Source organism: Phragmites australis, chromosome 22 (assembly GCF_958298935.1).
Source record: "Phragmites australis chromosome 22, lpPhrAust1.1, whole genome shotgun sequence".
In the NCBI taxonomy this organism is placed as follows: domain Eukaryota; kingdom Viridiplantae; phylum Streptophyta; class Magnoliopsida; order Poales; family Poaceae; genus Phragmites; species Phragmites australis.
In genome coordinates this window covers 13,892,537-13,911,223 of record NC_084942.1, presented here as the reverse complement: position 1 = coordinate 13,911,223, position 18,687 = coordinate 13,892,537, and the positions used below count along the sequence as shown (strand labels likewise).

The 18,687-nt window shown below is 42.5% G+C and overlaps 1 protein-coding gene across 2 annotated transcripts; it reads right to left on the bottom strand.

Moving 5' to 3' along the window:
* Window positions 1–5,974: 5,974 nt before the first annotated feature.
* Window positions 5,975–14,977, bottom strand: LOC133904688 (proline--tRNA ligase, cytoplasmic). 2 transcript variants are annotated; one of them, XM_062346170.1, is made up of 13 exons: window positions 14,803–14,977; window positions 14,652–14,678; window positions 14,442–14,524; window positions 13,591–13,683; window positions 12,909–13,025; window positions 11,867–12,054; window positions 11,101–11,167; window positions 10,248–10,370; window positions 9,971–10,123; window positions 8,267–8,551; window positions 7,646–7,864; window positions 6,437–6,530; window positions 5,975–6,322 (listed from the first exon to the last, which is right to left on the bottom strand). In XM_062346170.1, exons 1-13 carry the CDS (start codon window positions 14,825–14,827, stop codon window positions 6,258–6,260), a joined length of 1,539 nt encoding a protein of 512 aa, XP_062202154.1. In that variant the 5' UTR covers window positions 14,828–14,977; the 3' UTR covers window positions 5,975–6,257. The 2 variants fall into 2 exon arrangements, with proteins under 2 accessions (XP_062202154.1, XP_062202155.1); XM_062346171.1 differs by lacking the exon at window positions 14,652–14,678.
* Between the last annotated feature and the right edge of the window lie 3,710 nt (window positions 14,978–18,687).

Here is an 18,687-nt window from a genome sequence, read left to right as displayed (position 1 = left end):
ATTTTACTTTGTGTCGAAGTTTATGGGCAAGATAATGCTATACGCAAACCGAGGACGGTTTGTTGTAAAGAAGGGGAGTATGATGAGGACATCGCTCCTTCGGATACACACAAGGTGAACTCATTATTCACTATTCATTTTTTAGTAAAGAATAGGATACTACTAATTTTTTGAGATGTCTTATTGCTTAGGAATATGGGAGAAGCCTCACAAGCTCACCTGGACGTCATCACTCGAAGGCAAAGTGAGTCGATGCAATAAGGTGCCGCATCACCATTGTGGGCCTTGTAGGGTCTTGTAATCGAGTTGAGGTCGGATTCCAGGTTATGTATGCCTCTCCACAAGGCCACACAACCCTAAGTCGACCTCCTCATGTCCCCCTATATATATACAGTAGCCGTCATAGTTTAGACTCGAGTTTTGCTTAGATTATTCTGTTTTAGATAATTTCACCATATATCGGTTTGTGGAACCCCAACTCGAGTATTTTATTGGTAATCAGCAATATTTAGGTTGTATCTGCTTGTTCTTGCTTGTGTTTTCATTCACTTGCAGGAAAAGTCTTCTTGGCGAGGTCAACCACATCTTGGCACGGTTGATAACCACAGAGTAGTGGTGTAATGATTGAGAGGGTTCTCGATCTGTTCTGGTCAGAGCCTTTGGATCATCAACATTGAAACTCTACCAATCGTCTTATCATATTACCTTCGGAAGATCGGACAAACTCCCATCACTACTTTGTCCTCTGTCATGTTATTCGTTGTGCGAAAGTGCAGCCTCGTTGCATAATAGAGCTTTGACCCTCTAGGAGAGACTGTGCCCAAAGCTCCCCAAGCTCCGTCAATGTATATGGTCCATAGAGGGTCAGGCTCCAACTCAAACAGTGTTCTGGCACGTGGCATCCAATTAGCAACGAACTCAGCAAGGACATGGGTACGAGGTCTAGGCAGCTCACTTCCGTATGTGCCCGGTGGCTTCACGATTTGTGAAGATGTCCCTTAGAGGGTACAAGGTCAGGACTGTGATTGGGTGAGCCGTGAAGTAGTGTTTCGATTTTTGGGATGCCATGAACAAAGCATATGCCATCTTCTCGAGCTCCGTGAATCATTCTTTTGCACCACTCAAAGCCTCAAAGATGTGATAAACCAGAAGTTGTCGAAAGTCATCATTGACTTTCTTTTCCTGAACTAGTACTGCACTGATAGTCGAAGGTGAGATTGTGTGTACAAAAGTAGGCTGAAGCTGGGCTCAAGGCTGGACAAGGTAGTGAGGGTGAAAAGATAGTCTTTCAAGGCTTCAAAGGATGTTCGCTTCTCATCAACCCACCAGAATGGATCCGAACCTTGGAGCACCCGAAGGAACGACAAACTCTTCTCTCGAGATCAGGTAATGAAACAAATCGGTGAAGTCATCTTTCCAACCAGGCATTGTATATTCCTAATCAACTTTGGAGGTTTTGTGTTCATGATGGCTCATATTTTCTCTAGGTTTGCTTCAATTCCCCTTGGGGATACTAGAAATCCCAACAAATGGCCCGAACAGACCCTGAAGGTGCACTTCTCTAGGTTTACGCATAGCCCTGCTGCCCAAAGGTTATGGAAGATCTCCTCCAGGTCTTCCAGATGATCCCCCTCACACTGGCTATGAACCACGATGTCATCAACGTAGGCTGTGACATTGCAATCCAGCTGCAACTTGAGGACTTTGTTAACTAGGCATGTAAAAGTTTCCCCAGCATTACGAAGGCCAAATAGCATCCGAACGTAGCAATAAGTTCTGGAGGGTGTGATGGAACTTGTCTTTGCTTCGTCTTCCTTGTTTATCCATACTTGATGGTACCCGAAGTACGCATCAAGGAAGCTCATCATTTCAGATCCTGCAGTGGCATCTAGTAGCTGATCTATTAGTGTCAGAGGGAAGTCATCCTTCATACATGCCTTGTTTATATCAGTAAAATCCATACACATGTGCCATTTCCAATTGCTCTTCTTTACTAGGACCAAGTTCACCAACCATTCCAGGTGCATGACTTCGTGTATCACTCCAGCCTCGAGGAGCTTCCTCACCTCAATTTTAGTGGCTTCTTGGCATTCTAGGGACATTTTTTGGAGCTTCTGCTTTCTAGGCTTCGCTCCTGATGTGACATTGAGGTGATGCTAGCTCGATCAATTCATGGTCGACTCTCATTAGGTCTTGGGGTGACCAAGCAAAGATGTCTTTATTGTCATGGAGGCTGGCCAGTAGGTCAGCTTCGGGCCCCGAGGTTTGTTCTGCACTAATGTGAATGCACCTATCTTGGTTTCCATGACGTAGCGGGACTCGCTTAGTGTAATCCTCTAGCTTGGCCTTTGGTACCTAGTGACATGGTTTCTTCCAGTCAGCTTCGGGCAAAGTACATGGAATCAATCCCAACTCAATCCTTCGAGCCGCTGCTTGATCCCCCTATATGGTGATAACCCCTTCTGGGCCAGGCATCTTCATGGATAGATAGCCATTGTGAACGATACCACCAAAGCCTGCCAAAATCCCCTTTCAAATATCACGTTTTACTGGTATGGGGCATCCACCACATCAAATGGTATCTCTTCCTTTCATACTTTTTCCCCATCTTCGAAGGTAACTAGCAGGGCAATTCACCCAAGGGCCTCAATGAAGGTGATGCATAGCGGTCGAGTGGGGTTCCAGTGGGTTGAATGTGGCTCCTAGCTATCCCATGTAGTCTAACGCCTCAGTGAGCAACATATCTGTCGAACTTCCACCATCTATCATCACTCAGTGCACTTCAAACCCCGAGACGTTTGCAATGATGACAAAAGCTTCCGTATGTGGGTAGTCCAGGGCTCACATGTCCTCCTGGGAGAAGGTGATCGGTATATGGGGCCATCAACGAATGGGGGGATGGTTCCCACACCCTTCGCGCATATTCCCTTTTCTTCCTCTTGGATTCGAAGTCATGGCCTAATCCACCAAAGATGACCAATACCACATTCTAAGCCCCCTCAATGCTTTGTATTGGACTTGTTCCTTCCGAAGAAGCTTAAATGGCCATATGAGGTGACAGGGGCAGCAACTCTGCATGCGGAGGATATTGTGGCTAGTAGGCTCCAGCCCATGGTGAAGGATGTGGGTGATAAGCCTACGGTAGGGCCATAGGCGAAGTTCAGAAGACTTGCTAGTTTCGAGGCTCATCACCACTCGAGGATCGAGGGGCTGGCAGGAGCCAGATGACCCCAAAGCCTTCCTGTGTCTTCACAACTTGGTAGTATGGCTAGTGTCTTCGCCATGCACTGCATAGTAGAGAATCTTGGTACGACTGGCTTCGCACCCTTAACCCCTCATTCCACCCATATCCTTCAGTCTGCCTCTATCCCGGCCTTTGTCGATTGCTGGATATGATTCACTTCTGGCCCTTGACTGAGAAAAGTGCTGATGCAACTTTTGCCTCTCGGGAGACCAGTGATGCCTCCTCGATCGATCTTCTCTCTCCTTCCCTCGAGGCTTGCACTCGTCCCCAGTTTTATGGCTCTTGGACTCTGAAGGTGTGATGTCGGCGTGCCTTCGCGGATCATCCTCTTTCGCCCTGGAATACGCATCCATTTTAGTAAGGATCTCATCCACGTTTTTGACTAGCTTTCGCGCTAGGCGTGAGGCCAACGCTCTGCTGAGCCGCATCAATCACAATGTCGTATCTCAAACCCTTTGCCTAGCACTTCACTTGTACGAAAGCGACGGATGTATTTTTTGAAGCTTCCGCATTCCTTTTGCTTCACCGCGAACAAATCAACCATGGTGATAGGAGCCACGTAGTTGCCTTGGAAGTGCGAGAATAGCGCCTCTCGAAGTTGCTCCCAAGAATATATCTTCCCTAGAGGAAGCGAAGGTGTATCAAGAGAGATCTACACCCTTGATGACGAGGACGAAGGGCTTGGCCATGGTGGTGTCAGCCCCCCCACCCTACTGACTCGACCCCAGCTTCGAAACTCATCACGAATTCCCTTGGATCGGTCTCGCCATTGTACAGGTGCAGCCCCAGTACTTTGAACCCTGGAGGCCACAGCCGCACCTATAAACTCGGGGACAACGGGGAGTTAGGGTCCACTACTCGTGGTCAAACGGGCTCCTTCGAAGCCTACTTGTGCATCGCCTTTGGCTTTAGGTCTCCACTATGCCCCCAGATAGTCCCTACTGAGAGGTCGCAGACTAGCAAAGGGACCTAACTTCTTCCAGGAGCTCCTGCACCTGCTTCGCTGCTTCCTCTGCCTGACACTTATATCAGGCTTCGCTGTTATCATGGGCCTCGACTTTGTGAGCTTCTTGGGCCTTAGCTTCGGGAGTTTCTCTGGCTCTAGCTTCATGATTTTCTCGGACTTCAGTTTCGTGAGCTTCGGCTGTTGCACTGGCCCCTTTGACCTCCTCAGCATCCGCTAGCTACTCGGGGCCGACCAAACCACCTTCGAGCTCCCCTACCTCATTCACCTTTCCTTTTCCTAGTTTTTGGAGGCATGTCCGGTGACCCCTGTCTCTTCCTCTCGCTCTCTCTCATTGCCATGTGGTCGTGGGTTCGGTCCCAACAGACGGTGCCAAATGTTGGGATCTAAGTCACAACACAGTGAAAATGTATTTTTTTAGATACTAACTATTCATTCCATCACATCAATGGGGTGGGGTATTTATAGCTATACCCCCAACCACCCATGCTCACATTACATTAGTGCCCCTGTTCATAGGAGCATTCTTGAAATATTCTTAGGGTACTACAATCATTACATTATTACAAATTGTACCATCACATGATAGTACACGTGTCAGTTGGCCCTTTGGCAACTTGGACAGCTACCTGTAGGCCTTCCTTCAGCCTCGTTCCTCCGAGACCTTCGTCCCACATCAGGTGGCTTGTCGTCCCTTGCCGACACCTTTGGCGACCTTCACCTTGCGGCCGAGGCTCTGTCCTTCGGGCCCTTTGCTTCTCCTCAAGTGGCTCTTCGGGTCTCACGATGCCTTCGATCGGAGCTTTGGCCTTCGAGCTCCTCGCTTCGCCTTGGCTGTCCCTTTGGCTCCATACCTACGAAACGGCTCCACTATTGTGTTAACGTTACCGATTACTTCCTATCTGGGGATGGTTGAGGCCGACCGAAATCAACCAGGAGGCTAACATGGTATCATTCCCCCAATAAGAATCACGAAACAAATCGTATGGTCATGAAGGTCTCAGCCATTTTGTTGATGAGTGAATCTGCAGCCATTAATAATTAATTATCATTTCTTAATGCCCCTAATTTCCTATTGCTACTTTTTTCACACAAATTAACACATCGTAGTTCAGTGGAAAAGTTACATGCACCCCTAGAAGTTAGTCCTGGTTACAGATACCCTCACAAATTGAATAGATACATTTAGCACCCACATCTCTCTAATTGAATAATCACACCTGGGTTTTTTTACAGGACACATTGGCTGCAAAATAAAAATTGGAGCTCAAGATGGTTTATGCGGTGAGTAATCGAGTAACATACTCGAAGGAAACCCAAAACGACATAAATCACACTCACACTGGGGCTCACGCGACACTCAGAAACCATACTAACCTACCAACAACCACAGGAATCAACCTAAACGGACGCGCACCTGTGCAGCTGTGCTGGGACGCAATGTGAGGCATTCTTGCCATCCGATCCACCATCCTTCGACGCATTTTTCATTTTCAAATACCCCATGTGTAAGATATGAGAGCATCACGCCTGTTTTGACTCACCAGAATTGACTAGCCATCTCTCCCACCGCCACCGGTACCAGAAAATGCTGATTTGTGGCATTTAGGCCATTTGTTGTGAGGCGAGTACTGGTGATTGACCACTAGAAGATTGAACATTTTAACTCATTACTAGCCTAAACGGTGAAGTATTTAAGAGTGAAATGTGAGTTTGTTTAGGAATTTCGTCAGAAAAGGAACATATGCTCTCGTTGGAGATGGGAGTTTCCTGTGAGAATGATTGACTTGCCCCCAAACAGTTCAATGTTAAGTATTTTCTTAAGTACAGCAAAACCGCACGCTAAACAGATGTATGTCTCATCCTTGCGACAACCAAACCGGTATGTTTTCAACCCTTACAACTCTATCGAATTTTAACAGCTTCACCAGCAGGAACACAACGAAAGGCTTTTTCGGATTTGTATCCAAAGCTAGAGGATTCAGTTCAAATTGCAACTGAATCCTAAAAGCTCCGAGCACAATCACCTCAGCCAAACGCCCCTGACAATCAATAGCTGCGGCCCCAGAACGACCACTTCTTTGCAGGCTTTCCAGAAGCGAAGCACAAGGTTCCTGAATTTTGGGCACAGGTCAGCGTGGTGTGCTTGGAAACTAACATGGCAAGAATTGTAGCAAGGGAAACCCAAAAGTAATTTGCATCCAGGCCATAGTGCCCACGTAGCATACCTTCTGGAAGTTCTGGCTGGTCAAATGGAGTACACAAGGTCTTAGCGGCTCCGAGTTCCCCTTTTGTCCGAGCTTTCACGTCTTTCTCGACTTCCTGTACAAAAGACAGGAAATTTTACGAACATGACAATAGGAAATTTTATGAACGTGAAAATAGGAAAGTGTATTAGAACTGGTGCGTAAAGGAGTGTCAAGAAAAATTAGTTTGTGGTTGTTATTGGGTCCTAGACTTCCAATTCTCTCACATTCTGACTAAATCTATTGTAAGGGGTAACAAAAGTGGCCCTTAAACAGTGGAAGGAAAATATCACTCCCTTTCGCCCTTCCTCACCCTCACTACCTATACCTCCCATGAAACCAGACCCACCAGCCTTTCAGCGGTGTTAACCCCACTTCCTTGATTTTCTTGAATATTTGTGCTTCCTTAATTTCCATGATCCTTAATACCGCAGGAACCCGTCTCTTGATTGCCTTACTTTAACGGGTTCCTCTAAAATTCTGACAGATCACAACTGGTCAACGCATCAGTAGGACTACAGGCATGAAGTATTTTATTGTGTCATAGAAAATTGATGATTATCTACAGAAACAGCAGATACTCCAATGGACAGTACTGGGTAGATTAGCTTGAAAATGCCAGAATTTCTTCCTTAATATTCTTACAGTAAGTGGCATGCATCAGTTTTTAACTAACAGTTGCTGGTCTTGAGGAAGCCAAGTAGTGGTGGATTACAGGGCATGCAGACTTTCAGACTTTATGACTTGATTGTCGAGGGAGAGAGAATGAAGTGAATGCACTAAAGTTATGGCAGAGGTAGCACAGAAAGAGGGGAGAGCACAGAATATGTTCTCTGTGGCCTAAATACCATCAATCCCAAACCAACATATGTACAAAACATGTATGTAATGCACATTCAGCAACTTTGGCTTATTTGTAAACCCTTTTGGAATACATATATTTCTGTAATAAGTCGAGGACTAAAGGTGATGACTATGATACAAACTTTTGGGCCAATTTTTTCCCCGTTCCCCACTCCAACTTCTACAGTTAGTTGTATATGGTGGCCAAAGTGTGCATTAGAGTGTCTAAGATAAAAATAAGTGTACCAGTCACTTCTATTAGTTAATTGTTACTAAGGTTTTGAAGAAAGGATTCAGGCTAGAGGCAGATCTGATAAATAATGAAATATAGTAAAGGTCTTCAAGTACCTCTTCATCACACCATGGAGCCAAGATCATTTTTTTGTCATTCAGAGCGACTATGAATTCATCCCATGTGCTGATGACTTTAATACAGGCATCTCTCTTTTCTTTGGCTGTTTTGAACAGGTTTTCTTGAATCCCATCCAGTAACACTTTAACCTCCTCAACCAAATTAGCCACAGGAACATCAACCTTTGCACCATTGTCTCGCCGGACGATGCGCGCCTGAAAAGTAGAGGATTATATTTCCATTTACTTACAGGAATGAAAGTTCACAACAACATAACAAATTGGACATTGCAGCAAAATAAGAATTAAATCATTGTTGCCACTCTGCACATATCTGAGAAAGGGCACAGATTAGTAGCTGGAAAAGATGCATCAATTGATGGCCAGTAGGGAGCAAACAAGAAGAAACAGCTTAAGCACCTTATCCTAGGCTTCAGAAACAAGTTACATAAGAAAAATACTACTGTTAACTCACTGCAAATAGTCAGAAAACAAGACTACCAAGAGAGTAAATCATGTGGCAAATTAATCTATGTGAACAAGAACCAATAAACAATAATTGTGACCACTTCTAGACATGAATTTAAAAGTGAATGGTGAGAAATCAGTAGTCAGTACCTGTTTGTTTGCCAGGTCTTTTGGACCAATCTCAATTCTCAAAGGAACACCTTTCATTTCCCAGTGAGAATACTTCCAACCTGGAGAGTAATTTTCACGGGTGTCCAAATCCACTCGAATCCCAGCTTGGTTGAGAGTGTAAACAGTTGATTCACATGCTCCCTTTATGGCAGTTGTGTCAGCATCCTTATATGGCACCGGAATAACAATTACCTGGATAGGTGCCACCCTTGGTGGTAATACTAAGCCTTTGTCATCGCCGTGTGTCATCACCATCACCCCAATCTGCAAGAAGAGTAAGTGCTACATATTACAAATGCAAACATAATTTGTGCAGAACATTATGCAACTGAAAGTCGCAGACATGTTAAATTTCAATGCAACATGTTCTTGGAGTAGGCCTCCCTTGCACACCAAATTCTCAATAAAATGATCGAACTAAGCACCAAAACAACAATTAGAGTTTTCATTTTTATTTTATTTAGTTGGGATAGGAATTTTTTAGTTACGCTAACTCTAGGGGAGAGAGAGAGAGAGTTTGGGAAAGGGAAGAGAAGGAGAGGAGGCTCAGTGAGGGAGACCTCACCGGCCTCTCCGCCTTCGATCTTATTCTCCCTCAATCATCAACACTCTCAAGCATGCCGGTCCACCTCAAGTCTGCGTAGGTGAAATAGGGGTGTTGCAATGTTAAACAAGTTGATGACATGTCAAGCCATGTTGTACTCTTCTAGCTAACTGTACACTACATCAGCAGATCTTGTCATCTAACTACAGTTAGCTACCGTACAAAATAAGGGTTCCACCGCAAGGCACTAAGAGGCAGCGTACCACAGGGAACAGAAAATCACAGTGGGTACCTGGAGCAACTGTCGCGGTGAGAGTATATCATTTGAGCTATCTTTTTGTTGTTTCAGATTCTACTAGATGATTATATCATTATATGGACACTACTTGCTCATTCTATGATGTTTGAAGTTGAGAATTGTTGAAATTTCAAGAGAAAAATGTGAAGAAAAAAAAATGCAATGTAATCAGGATTGAACCAGCAACAAGCTGATTACCAGCTCCCAGACAAGGTCCAGGAAACTTTTAATAAACTGTTTTCAAGACCCTGGTGCAAACGGCTGCAAGTTTAGGAAGATGAGAAAATTATTGCAAGTTAATGGAGCTAAGTGACACAATCACTCGTGCCCCAGGAGCTCTAATGCAATTTAATCTCAAAAAATTGATGGCATGGCATATAGACCTTGTGCAAATTAAAGTTCAAGGGGACGCTTGTTAAGCAGTATCAAAGAAAAGCTCTTAAATTTATGTAGACAAATAATATTTGTTTTCACATCCAAACTTATCTACTTTCTATGGTTTCACTTGACAATCATATGGTCGAACAGAAATTTAGATTAAGCTACGGTCATATCTCATTTTTAATTAACAATTCTGTGAGATCTGAACCTTTGTTGACCCATTTATAAAGTTGAGCCAAATGGGCCATTATGAAGTTTACGAACCTAACTGGCATACAGGTACAAGTGTATGGACCTATGGTGCACTTTACTTTATTCACTATATTCAACTAGCTCGGATAAAAGTATCACGTGTGGCATACAAAATGAAAGCGCCATTTTCATTCCCAAAACTAAAAAAGAAGGCAAACCAAGAAGAGAATCATCCATTTCCAATCAATGAAAGTGTAAGAAGAATTACCGAGCGGGTGGTGTAAGCCCAACTGTTTTGCCAAACCATCGACCTTGAACCCTTCTCATTCTCGAAAGTGATATCAAACATCTTGGCAAAGTTTTGACCAAGACAATGTGAGGTTGCACCTTGTATACCACGACCAGTGTTTGGAATAAAGGCCTAGAAAACGATAATTTAGCAAGCCGGAGATAAAAATAGAGGCGTTGTTTTTCTTATTCATCAGGACAGTTCTGAAGAAGGTACATCCAACAAAGGAATTCAGCAAGCAATTCCATAGCAATACCTCAACACTGGTGGTATAAAGTCCACCAGCGAATTTTTCCATCTCACTTTTCCTCCCTTTGGACACTGGAACAGCTAAAAATTCTTCATATATCCTTCGGTAGAGTTCCAATATTTGGAGAACCTGAGAACATTGTCATAGATTAAGATAACTGGTCATCCCCTTGACATTGAAAATACATACTTCATTTTAATTATATATATATATATATGTTACAGATCTTCAGACGATCATATTAGAATGGTAATTATTGAAGCATCCCTTGATCAATCATAAGAGCTGATTCAAATAATTTTGTGCAGAACTTTAAGTGAATACATGAAATTTATGGTTCCAAAATGCAAAACAAGACTCTGAATTTGGTGCAATATACAAATTACATACATCAAAAGATTTGTCCACACTTGTATTTTTCATATCTTTTAATCTCACATACTACATAATGTCAGCTGCTGCATCAGAATAGCCATATCTTCTAACATTCGTAATGGGAAAAGCCAATCCAATACTAGTACTTTACAACATCACCAATACCAACCAAATACTACTCCCTCCGTTCTTTTTTATTTGCTGTTATTGACTTTTTTGTGGCCTTCGAGGTGCACCTTTGACTACTACTTTATGCAACTTTACATTAGTCTATACTAATAAATGCATACGTTTATGAAAGAATTTCAAAAGATGAATCTAATAGTACGATTTTCATATAACAATTGTTGAGAGATTTGAACATATTAGTGGTCAATAAGGTTGACAGCACAGATCCTAGGACTGTAAACAAAAAAGAACGAAGGGAGTAGTAGTAAACAACAGAATCATATAAAAAGTAGTGCAGAGAATAAGTAGCTACTACCTCTTCATCTGCCTCTTCTTTAGTTGCAAATGCTGTATGGCCTTCTTGCCAAAGAAATTCACGGCTCCTGAAGAGAATAGTTGCAGAATGTTTAGCCAAGACAGATGAAGACAATTTATGTGGGGGCAAAGGGGCCTAGCGAGAACAGCAATCATTACACACCTCCGCAGAAACACAAGGTGCATGGAAATTTATGTTATTACATTTATTGATGAAAAAAGTGAAATCAAGATTTTGAGCTGATGAACATCAGATAGCTACAAAGTAATAGAGGTAACCACCAAGGATGCAAAACAATTTGAATGGTAGGTGTTAAGGATACTATGCAGAAGTGGCATATTGGACGTGTAAACTAGTTGAGGTGGAAATTATAGTGTAAGTTCTAACGTTGTGAAAGGCTCATTGTGGAATCTTCCTTAGGCCCATTTTATGCAAATGATCCAGAATAAATAACAGAGCTGACAGCTGTTTCACAGTTTCAATGGGAAGAAAAGAAATATGGGATCTCCTTGATTTTTTTTTAAAAAAAATTGAGAATCAAAAGGCTTAATACTTCACCAGCGAGGCAGCTATCTTGATACTCTGCTTATCCCATCACACACAAATGAAAACTTTTCCTTTGCAATAATATGTTAGCATGCAAGCAATCAGGTACACTAGGTCACTAGTAAGACAATATGGCAGTGTCTTGCAGGCAAACAAGAAAATAAGGTGGACAAGGTTAAACGCATAGAAAAATGTGATAGGCCACCAAACAATGAGCTACCTTATGAAAGGAGTTGGATTGCTAAACTCCCATCTAACAACATTACACCACTGGTTACACCTCAAAGGTAGGTCCCGGTGGCTTCTTATCCATTTAGAGAAGTATGGATACATGACAGTCTCACTTGTAGGACGAATTGCAATAGGAGCTTCCAGGTCAGATTTCCCCGATTTAGTAACCCAAGCTACCTGCAAGATGAATAAAAAATGAACAGGTTATTCTCTTCTTTTTTCCATAACTGGCCATATGATGATATGAAAATAGAAAAAGTATTACCAGTAGTCTTAGGTGAAATATTTATGGCGGAGTTTATTAGGGCATAGCACTGAGACAAAACTAATTAACCAAATGAAAGATTTCATAAAACATCAACTCTGCTGCATGTCTGAATCATAATTGACTGAAAATCTATCCCAGAAACTATGAAAATCAGTACCAGCTGCCAACAACCACGCCACTCAATTATTCAATTTCAACAGTTATGAAAGAACTGTTGGGTAAGCTGCATGAAAGGCAGTGGCATGTGCCAACACTCCATATCCAGGGAAAAAAAATAGCTCAATGTTCAGACAGGATGCATTGTTCATTCCTTTGATTATTTTATTCTACAGAGGACCTATTCATAGGATCTTTGACTTTAAATTACAAATCGTAAACAAACTTTTCCCAAATACAACAGCTTCATAAGAGGCATAGGGAGTTGATTCACGAGTGTTACATGTCAATTTTTCACAATTTAAAATGTGCGAATCCAGTGCGTTACCTCCATAACCAAAGACAGACTAGACAGAGAAAGAATAAATAGTCAGATAACATATTCCTTAGAGTGGTAGATCTGATTTTCTGGTCTATCCCCCAAATTCATTATAAAAAAACACCCCACAGATCAAAGAAAAATCAACCTTATGAGATGTGTTCAGAACAAAATGAAGAAAGAATGGCTATTTCAAGACTTCTATAATCTATATGCATCATTCCATTTACGTTTTCTCATTGGGAAAATGGCTGAAACAGAGTGTGCGAAGAACAAGAGAAGTCACACCTCTGGTGCAAAGCCCTCAATGTGGTCCTTCTCCTTTTGTAGAACATTCTCAGTAACAAACAAAGGGAAATAATAAGGTTTCAGCTTCAGCTTTTTTATTTCGGCATCAAAGAATTCCTGCACCAAATCATGTAGTAGTTAACATAAGGAACAGTACTGTATGATGTCATTACAGATTGATAATAAAGAAACAAACAGCAAGGTTGCTGATGCTGAAACTTCAGATTTCCACATAATTCAGAGTCAGAAGGCACTGATACGAGAAAAAATCTTAATACAAACAGATGCAAAAGCCAGTTTTGAATAGGCCAGCAGCACATCCACGAAAAAAAATCATATGTGGCGAAATAAACATGAAACGGATACATCTATGCGTGAAATGGGATCATAATTTGGCATACCAAATTTTGATTGGGTAACTGGGAATCCAAAGTTTGCACCACAAGAAGATATTAGAAGAAGCACATAGATTGGGCATGAGCTTGAGAAGAAAAAAGTTTTAGATGACACTCAAAATCAGTCTCTAGACACAGATTGCTTTCCTTCATCACCACAGATGCTTACATTTACAAATTGGTAACAACGAATACTCATATTTCATTGCAAAGAAAAGGAAAACACTGACAATCAGTCAAATAGGTCTGCATTACTTGCATTTCAGCTGGTATTGACGACCACTTACTTTTAGCGATTCCCAAATTTCCATCGCCCATGGCCTCAAGATATAACAACCAGAGATGTCATAGTACTCAATCATTTCACTGTTAACAACAACCTGAAGGAACAAACAACAGAGCCTGAAATTAGTCGCATAATTGAAGGATTTGCTGTGTGCTAGATGGATATTGCTGCAGGAGAAAAAAAAGAAACATTTGGATATGATAATTACTGCATCACTGCACCAGGAACAATAACGCAAGCAAACTAATACATTTTCTCACACTTCGTGCAAGTTTACACTCACTGTGATATGATGCACTGTGGAATCCAGTTAGTAAGGGGAGTCTTTCTTAATTATAGCATGATTTTACTGTTACAGTTCCATAAAGGATGCTTTTAACTAATTGCTAAACCCAAGATTAGAAACAAAAAAGTGCTTTCGAAAGGCCACTGCGCTGCAAACATAGCCTCCAAGACAAAAACAAGGTAGAGCGAACAAAGTACACCGTTAAATCATTTAGCTTTGCCAATTCTGTCTTCAAGAACTACATATGAACAGAGCAACTGACCGCAGTTTTACAACGATAACAGCAGCAGTAAATACTAAAGAGAACACTAACATCGCGAACTAATGCAGCAGTATTCGTTCCCAAAGGAGAAAACTCTCAGGTATTAATACAACACCGCTACTCCTCTGTCACCACCAAACCAAATCTCACCGATCCAGCATCTATAGCGGCTCTGAATTCGAATCCAACCCACCACAACTGAACACCCCGTCGCACCAACATTACATCGAGAAGTCGCCCGAATCTACGGAGTACTGAATCTCACGGCAACCAACCCCACAGAAGGAAACGAACGAAGACGCACCTCAGAGTACCACTCGCCGAAGTTGTCATCCTTCTTGTACGCCATCCCAAGCTTCGTCTCCTTCTTAACCTCCTTCTTCTTCCCTGCAACCCACGCACGCACAAGCAAACCCACCTCGCATCAGCAAAAGACCCAAAAATCAAATACAAACCCAACCCAACCAAAGCCAACGCCACAGGAAGACGTCGACGGAACAGAACAGGCTCGCACCTCCGCCGCCCTTGCCGGTCGACATGGCTGTCGGATCCAAGCAAACCCACCTCGTATCAGCAAAAGACCCGAAAATCAAATACAAACCCAACCCAACCCAACCAAAGCCAACGCCGCAGGAAGACGTCGACGGAACAGAACAGGCTCGCACCTCCGCCGCCCTTGCCGGTCGACATGGCTGCCGGATCCGGTGCTCGGTCGCGCGGCTCTCCTTCGGGGGTCCGGGACGAGAAGGAGGCTGTGCGAGCGAGGCGCTGGTCACGCTAGGGTTTAAGTGGCGGCGGGGCAGGGGATGAGAAGGGGTAAGAAGGGGTGCGGCCAGACAACAGCACAGCACGGGCACGCTGGCTCTAGTGCGCGGGGCGGGATCTGTAGGCGCGGTGCATGGGTGACGTGAGAGGGCGGCCGGCTGGGGTGGGGGCAGATGTGGGGGGGGGGGGGGGGGGGCGGTGTACAAAGGCCGGGAGTAGGATGGAAACCATTTTGCTCAGAATACAGACAAGTTGCACTTGGTTCAGATGATAAAAGGGAAAGTATTGTTAGCACTTAGCAGTTGGTGATTTGGTGGCCAAACTCAAAAGGACTAGCCTAAAAGTTTAAAGTAGTGTTTTGTTTTATAGAATGGTATGGGATAGGTTGAGATGAATTTATCTTGTTTTTAGTTGTTTGGATCGAATATAGTTGGATAGGATAGTTTGGAATCAGGTAATATTCTTTGAATATTTCAGATGAAGTCATAAAAAAACATCCGAACGCAGCCGTCTTACTCAGGACGTGACATTGACGGTGTACCCGAGATCCTAAAATGGATTCATTCCATCACACCTACTAAACAAGCATCTAAATCATCATAGTCTTAAATACATGTATGAGATCGCCTCATCCCACGTCACTCTCCAACTAAACACTATCTAAGAGCCCAGCAACCACTAAAATTTAGAGTTTAGCAAAAAAATAATTGAAGGACCCACGTGGGGCACACATGGAACCGTATTTTAGCAAATTAGAATCGGCATGATTCATGATGCACGCGTTAGATGTGATTGAAGATTTTAGGTTTAATATAAATCAAAGTGTGAAAGCTCATGGTATAAAAGATTTATTTAAGGTTTGTTCAAAAAGGACAGTAATTAAGCTAGCTATTAGGATTAAATGAGCTTAGATATGGTATTAATTAACTGTGATTTAATTGAGCTAAAATGCATTTAATTAATTAATTATCAAAAATAATTTTCTTGAGTTCTGACATTTTTAACATGTATTTTACACTCATACGAAGCTAACACAACTAATTTCATGATTTTGGAGTTCGTATGAATTAATTACGAAATATACAAGCTACTAGCAATGGGAAAAAAGAAAATCCCGTGATGAACAGTAAATTCGGAAGTTCAGAATTAAGGTCAACACTTCTGGGTGATGTTCCGAGCGAGGGTTCTCGGTTAAATTTGCTCGGATTAATCCGAAACTTCCGGGTAGGGTTCTCGGGTATTTTTAGCTAGGATTACCCGGAACTTCCGAGTTGTAACCCGAAATTTTCGGGTTGTAACAAAATGCTAGTTTTTTATGATTCATCGGCCGATTCGACTTGCATATTAAAATCTAACTCACATAAGCATATATTGACACTAATTCATGGATTTTAGACCTAAAATATTCACTCCACAATCACAAATCATTAGCTCTATCTCATCCAAACCTCTCTCACTGGTTCCATTTCTCCAAGAACACAAAAGTAATTTGCCTACAATAATGCAGCTGCAAAAACACGAATTTACCCCAACCAATTCATGTATTCACGCCGTGGAAAACTATAAGACTTATCCAAGTTCCTTGTCAAGGTTTGTTACCTTCAGTTGGGAGAGAAATCAAAGGGAAACTTGGAGAAAAGGGGGAACAAGCTACTACCCTTGTTGCTTCAACCAAACACACCAAGAGAGGTAAAAAAAATAGCTTGAATCCTTCATGCACACATGAAAGAATTGGATGTATGGGAAGCTAGAGAGCTACAGAATGCATTAGTGTAACATGCATACCTTGATTCTTGCTCCTTGAGGTGGGATTTGGGGGAAGAATGAGAGAGCTTGAGAGAGGGAGGAGATCCTGCTCTTTTTGGCCGGTTTGGGAGTGAGGGAGAGCACGTGAGAGTGAGAGGAGAGTGAGGGGAGGGTGCTGCAGCAGCTGAAGGAGAGGGAGTGAGGTGGGCCGGCCAAGTGGGCCCCACATGTTAGTGAAACAAGTCATTTTTAGCTACAAAAGCATCTCTTTCTATCCCCATTTTATGAACTTAAAATGAGGTGCTCTAATGCTCTAAAATTTCTAGTAATTTTTGTGCCGCGATTTACAAAACGAGATGAACCCATTTAAACGGATTCATCCACAACGCCTAAGCGGAAACTTGAACTAAATGAAAACTCCAGCATCATTATTTTTCATATCTCATAGAAAGTTTTTAAATCACCATTGGAAAATAACAAGCACTCAACAATTAAACATGATGCTTATGATGCATAATTTATGCTTAATAACATGATTACGGGTTTGAGATGTGACAAACCTCCCCCTTAAAAGAATCTCATCCCGAGATTCGGGTGAGCATAAGGGAGAGTATGGTTAACCTAGGAGCTTCATGACTTGAGTGGTAACAGAATGATGTGGATAACATCAAGATACCATGATGTGAGAAATAGGAACATAAGCAACACTCACATATTGGAGAAAAACTCAGGATAATCGGCATGAAGATCTTCACGTTCCCATGTTGCTTCATCTTTGGTATGATTGCTCTATTAGACCTTGAGAAATTTAATTGAACTATGTCGCGTCTTTCGTTCGACTTCATTAAGAATGCGAATTGGATGTTCGCAATAAGAAAGAGTGGGTTGAAGGTCTTGGTCACCCATTGTCACAACTTCGGTTGGAACATGGAGACACTTCTTCAATTACGAGACGTAGAAGACATTGTGCACGACAGAGAGGGATAGAGGTAGCTCTAGTTGATAAGCCACCTCGCCCCACTGGGCAATAATTCGAAAAGGGCCAACATAACGCGATGCCAACTTTCATTTTATTTGAAAATGTTGCGTTCCTCTGAGATGAGAGACTTTGAGATAGACAAAGTCTCCAATTGCAAACACAAGCTCTCATCAGCGGTGATTTGCATAGGTCTTCTGTCGAGATTGAGCTGTGGGAAGACACTTTCGAACGGTATTGACATGTGATTCTGCTTCTTTGACCAAATCTGGGCCCAAGAAAACCCTTTCACCGGACTTAGACCAATTCAGTGGTGTTTGACACATTCTTTCATAGAGAGCTTCGAATGGAGTCATCTAGATACTGGATTGATAACTGTTGTTGTATGAAAACTCTGTAAATGGCAAGCAAAGTTCTCATCTTTTCCCATAGGTGAGAGTGCAAGCCCTTAACATATCTTTTAGGATTTGATTGACACTCTCGGTTTGGCCCCCGGTTTGTGGATAGAAGGCAGTGCTATGGAACAATTCGGTTCCCATCACCTCGTGGAGGCTTCTCTAAAAGTGAGAGGTCAACTGAGTGTCTCGATCGGAAATGATCTTCTTTAGAATTCCTTGAAGGCAAACAATACGCGAGAGATATAACTCAGCATAGTCCTTTGCACTGTACTGAGTTTTCACTAGGAGAAAGTGTGCAGACTTTGTGAAACGATCCACAATGATCCAGATGGAGTCATAGCCTTGAGAGGTCTTGGGTAAACCAACGATGAAATCAATACCGATCTCCTCCCACTTCCACGAAGGAACAATCAATGGTTGCATCATACCATCCAACTTAAGATGATTAGCCTTTACGCACTGACAGACATCGTATTCTGATACATAGCGGGCAATTTCCCGCTTCATGCGAGTCCACCAGAATCTCTACTTGAGGTCTTGGTACATCTTGGTACTCACAGGATGGATGGATAACAGAGAGTCGTTAGCTTCATCTAATATCTTCTTTCTTAGCTCAAGAACCTTAGGGACCACCAGTTGTTTTCCGAACCACAAGGTTTCTTGAT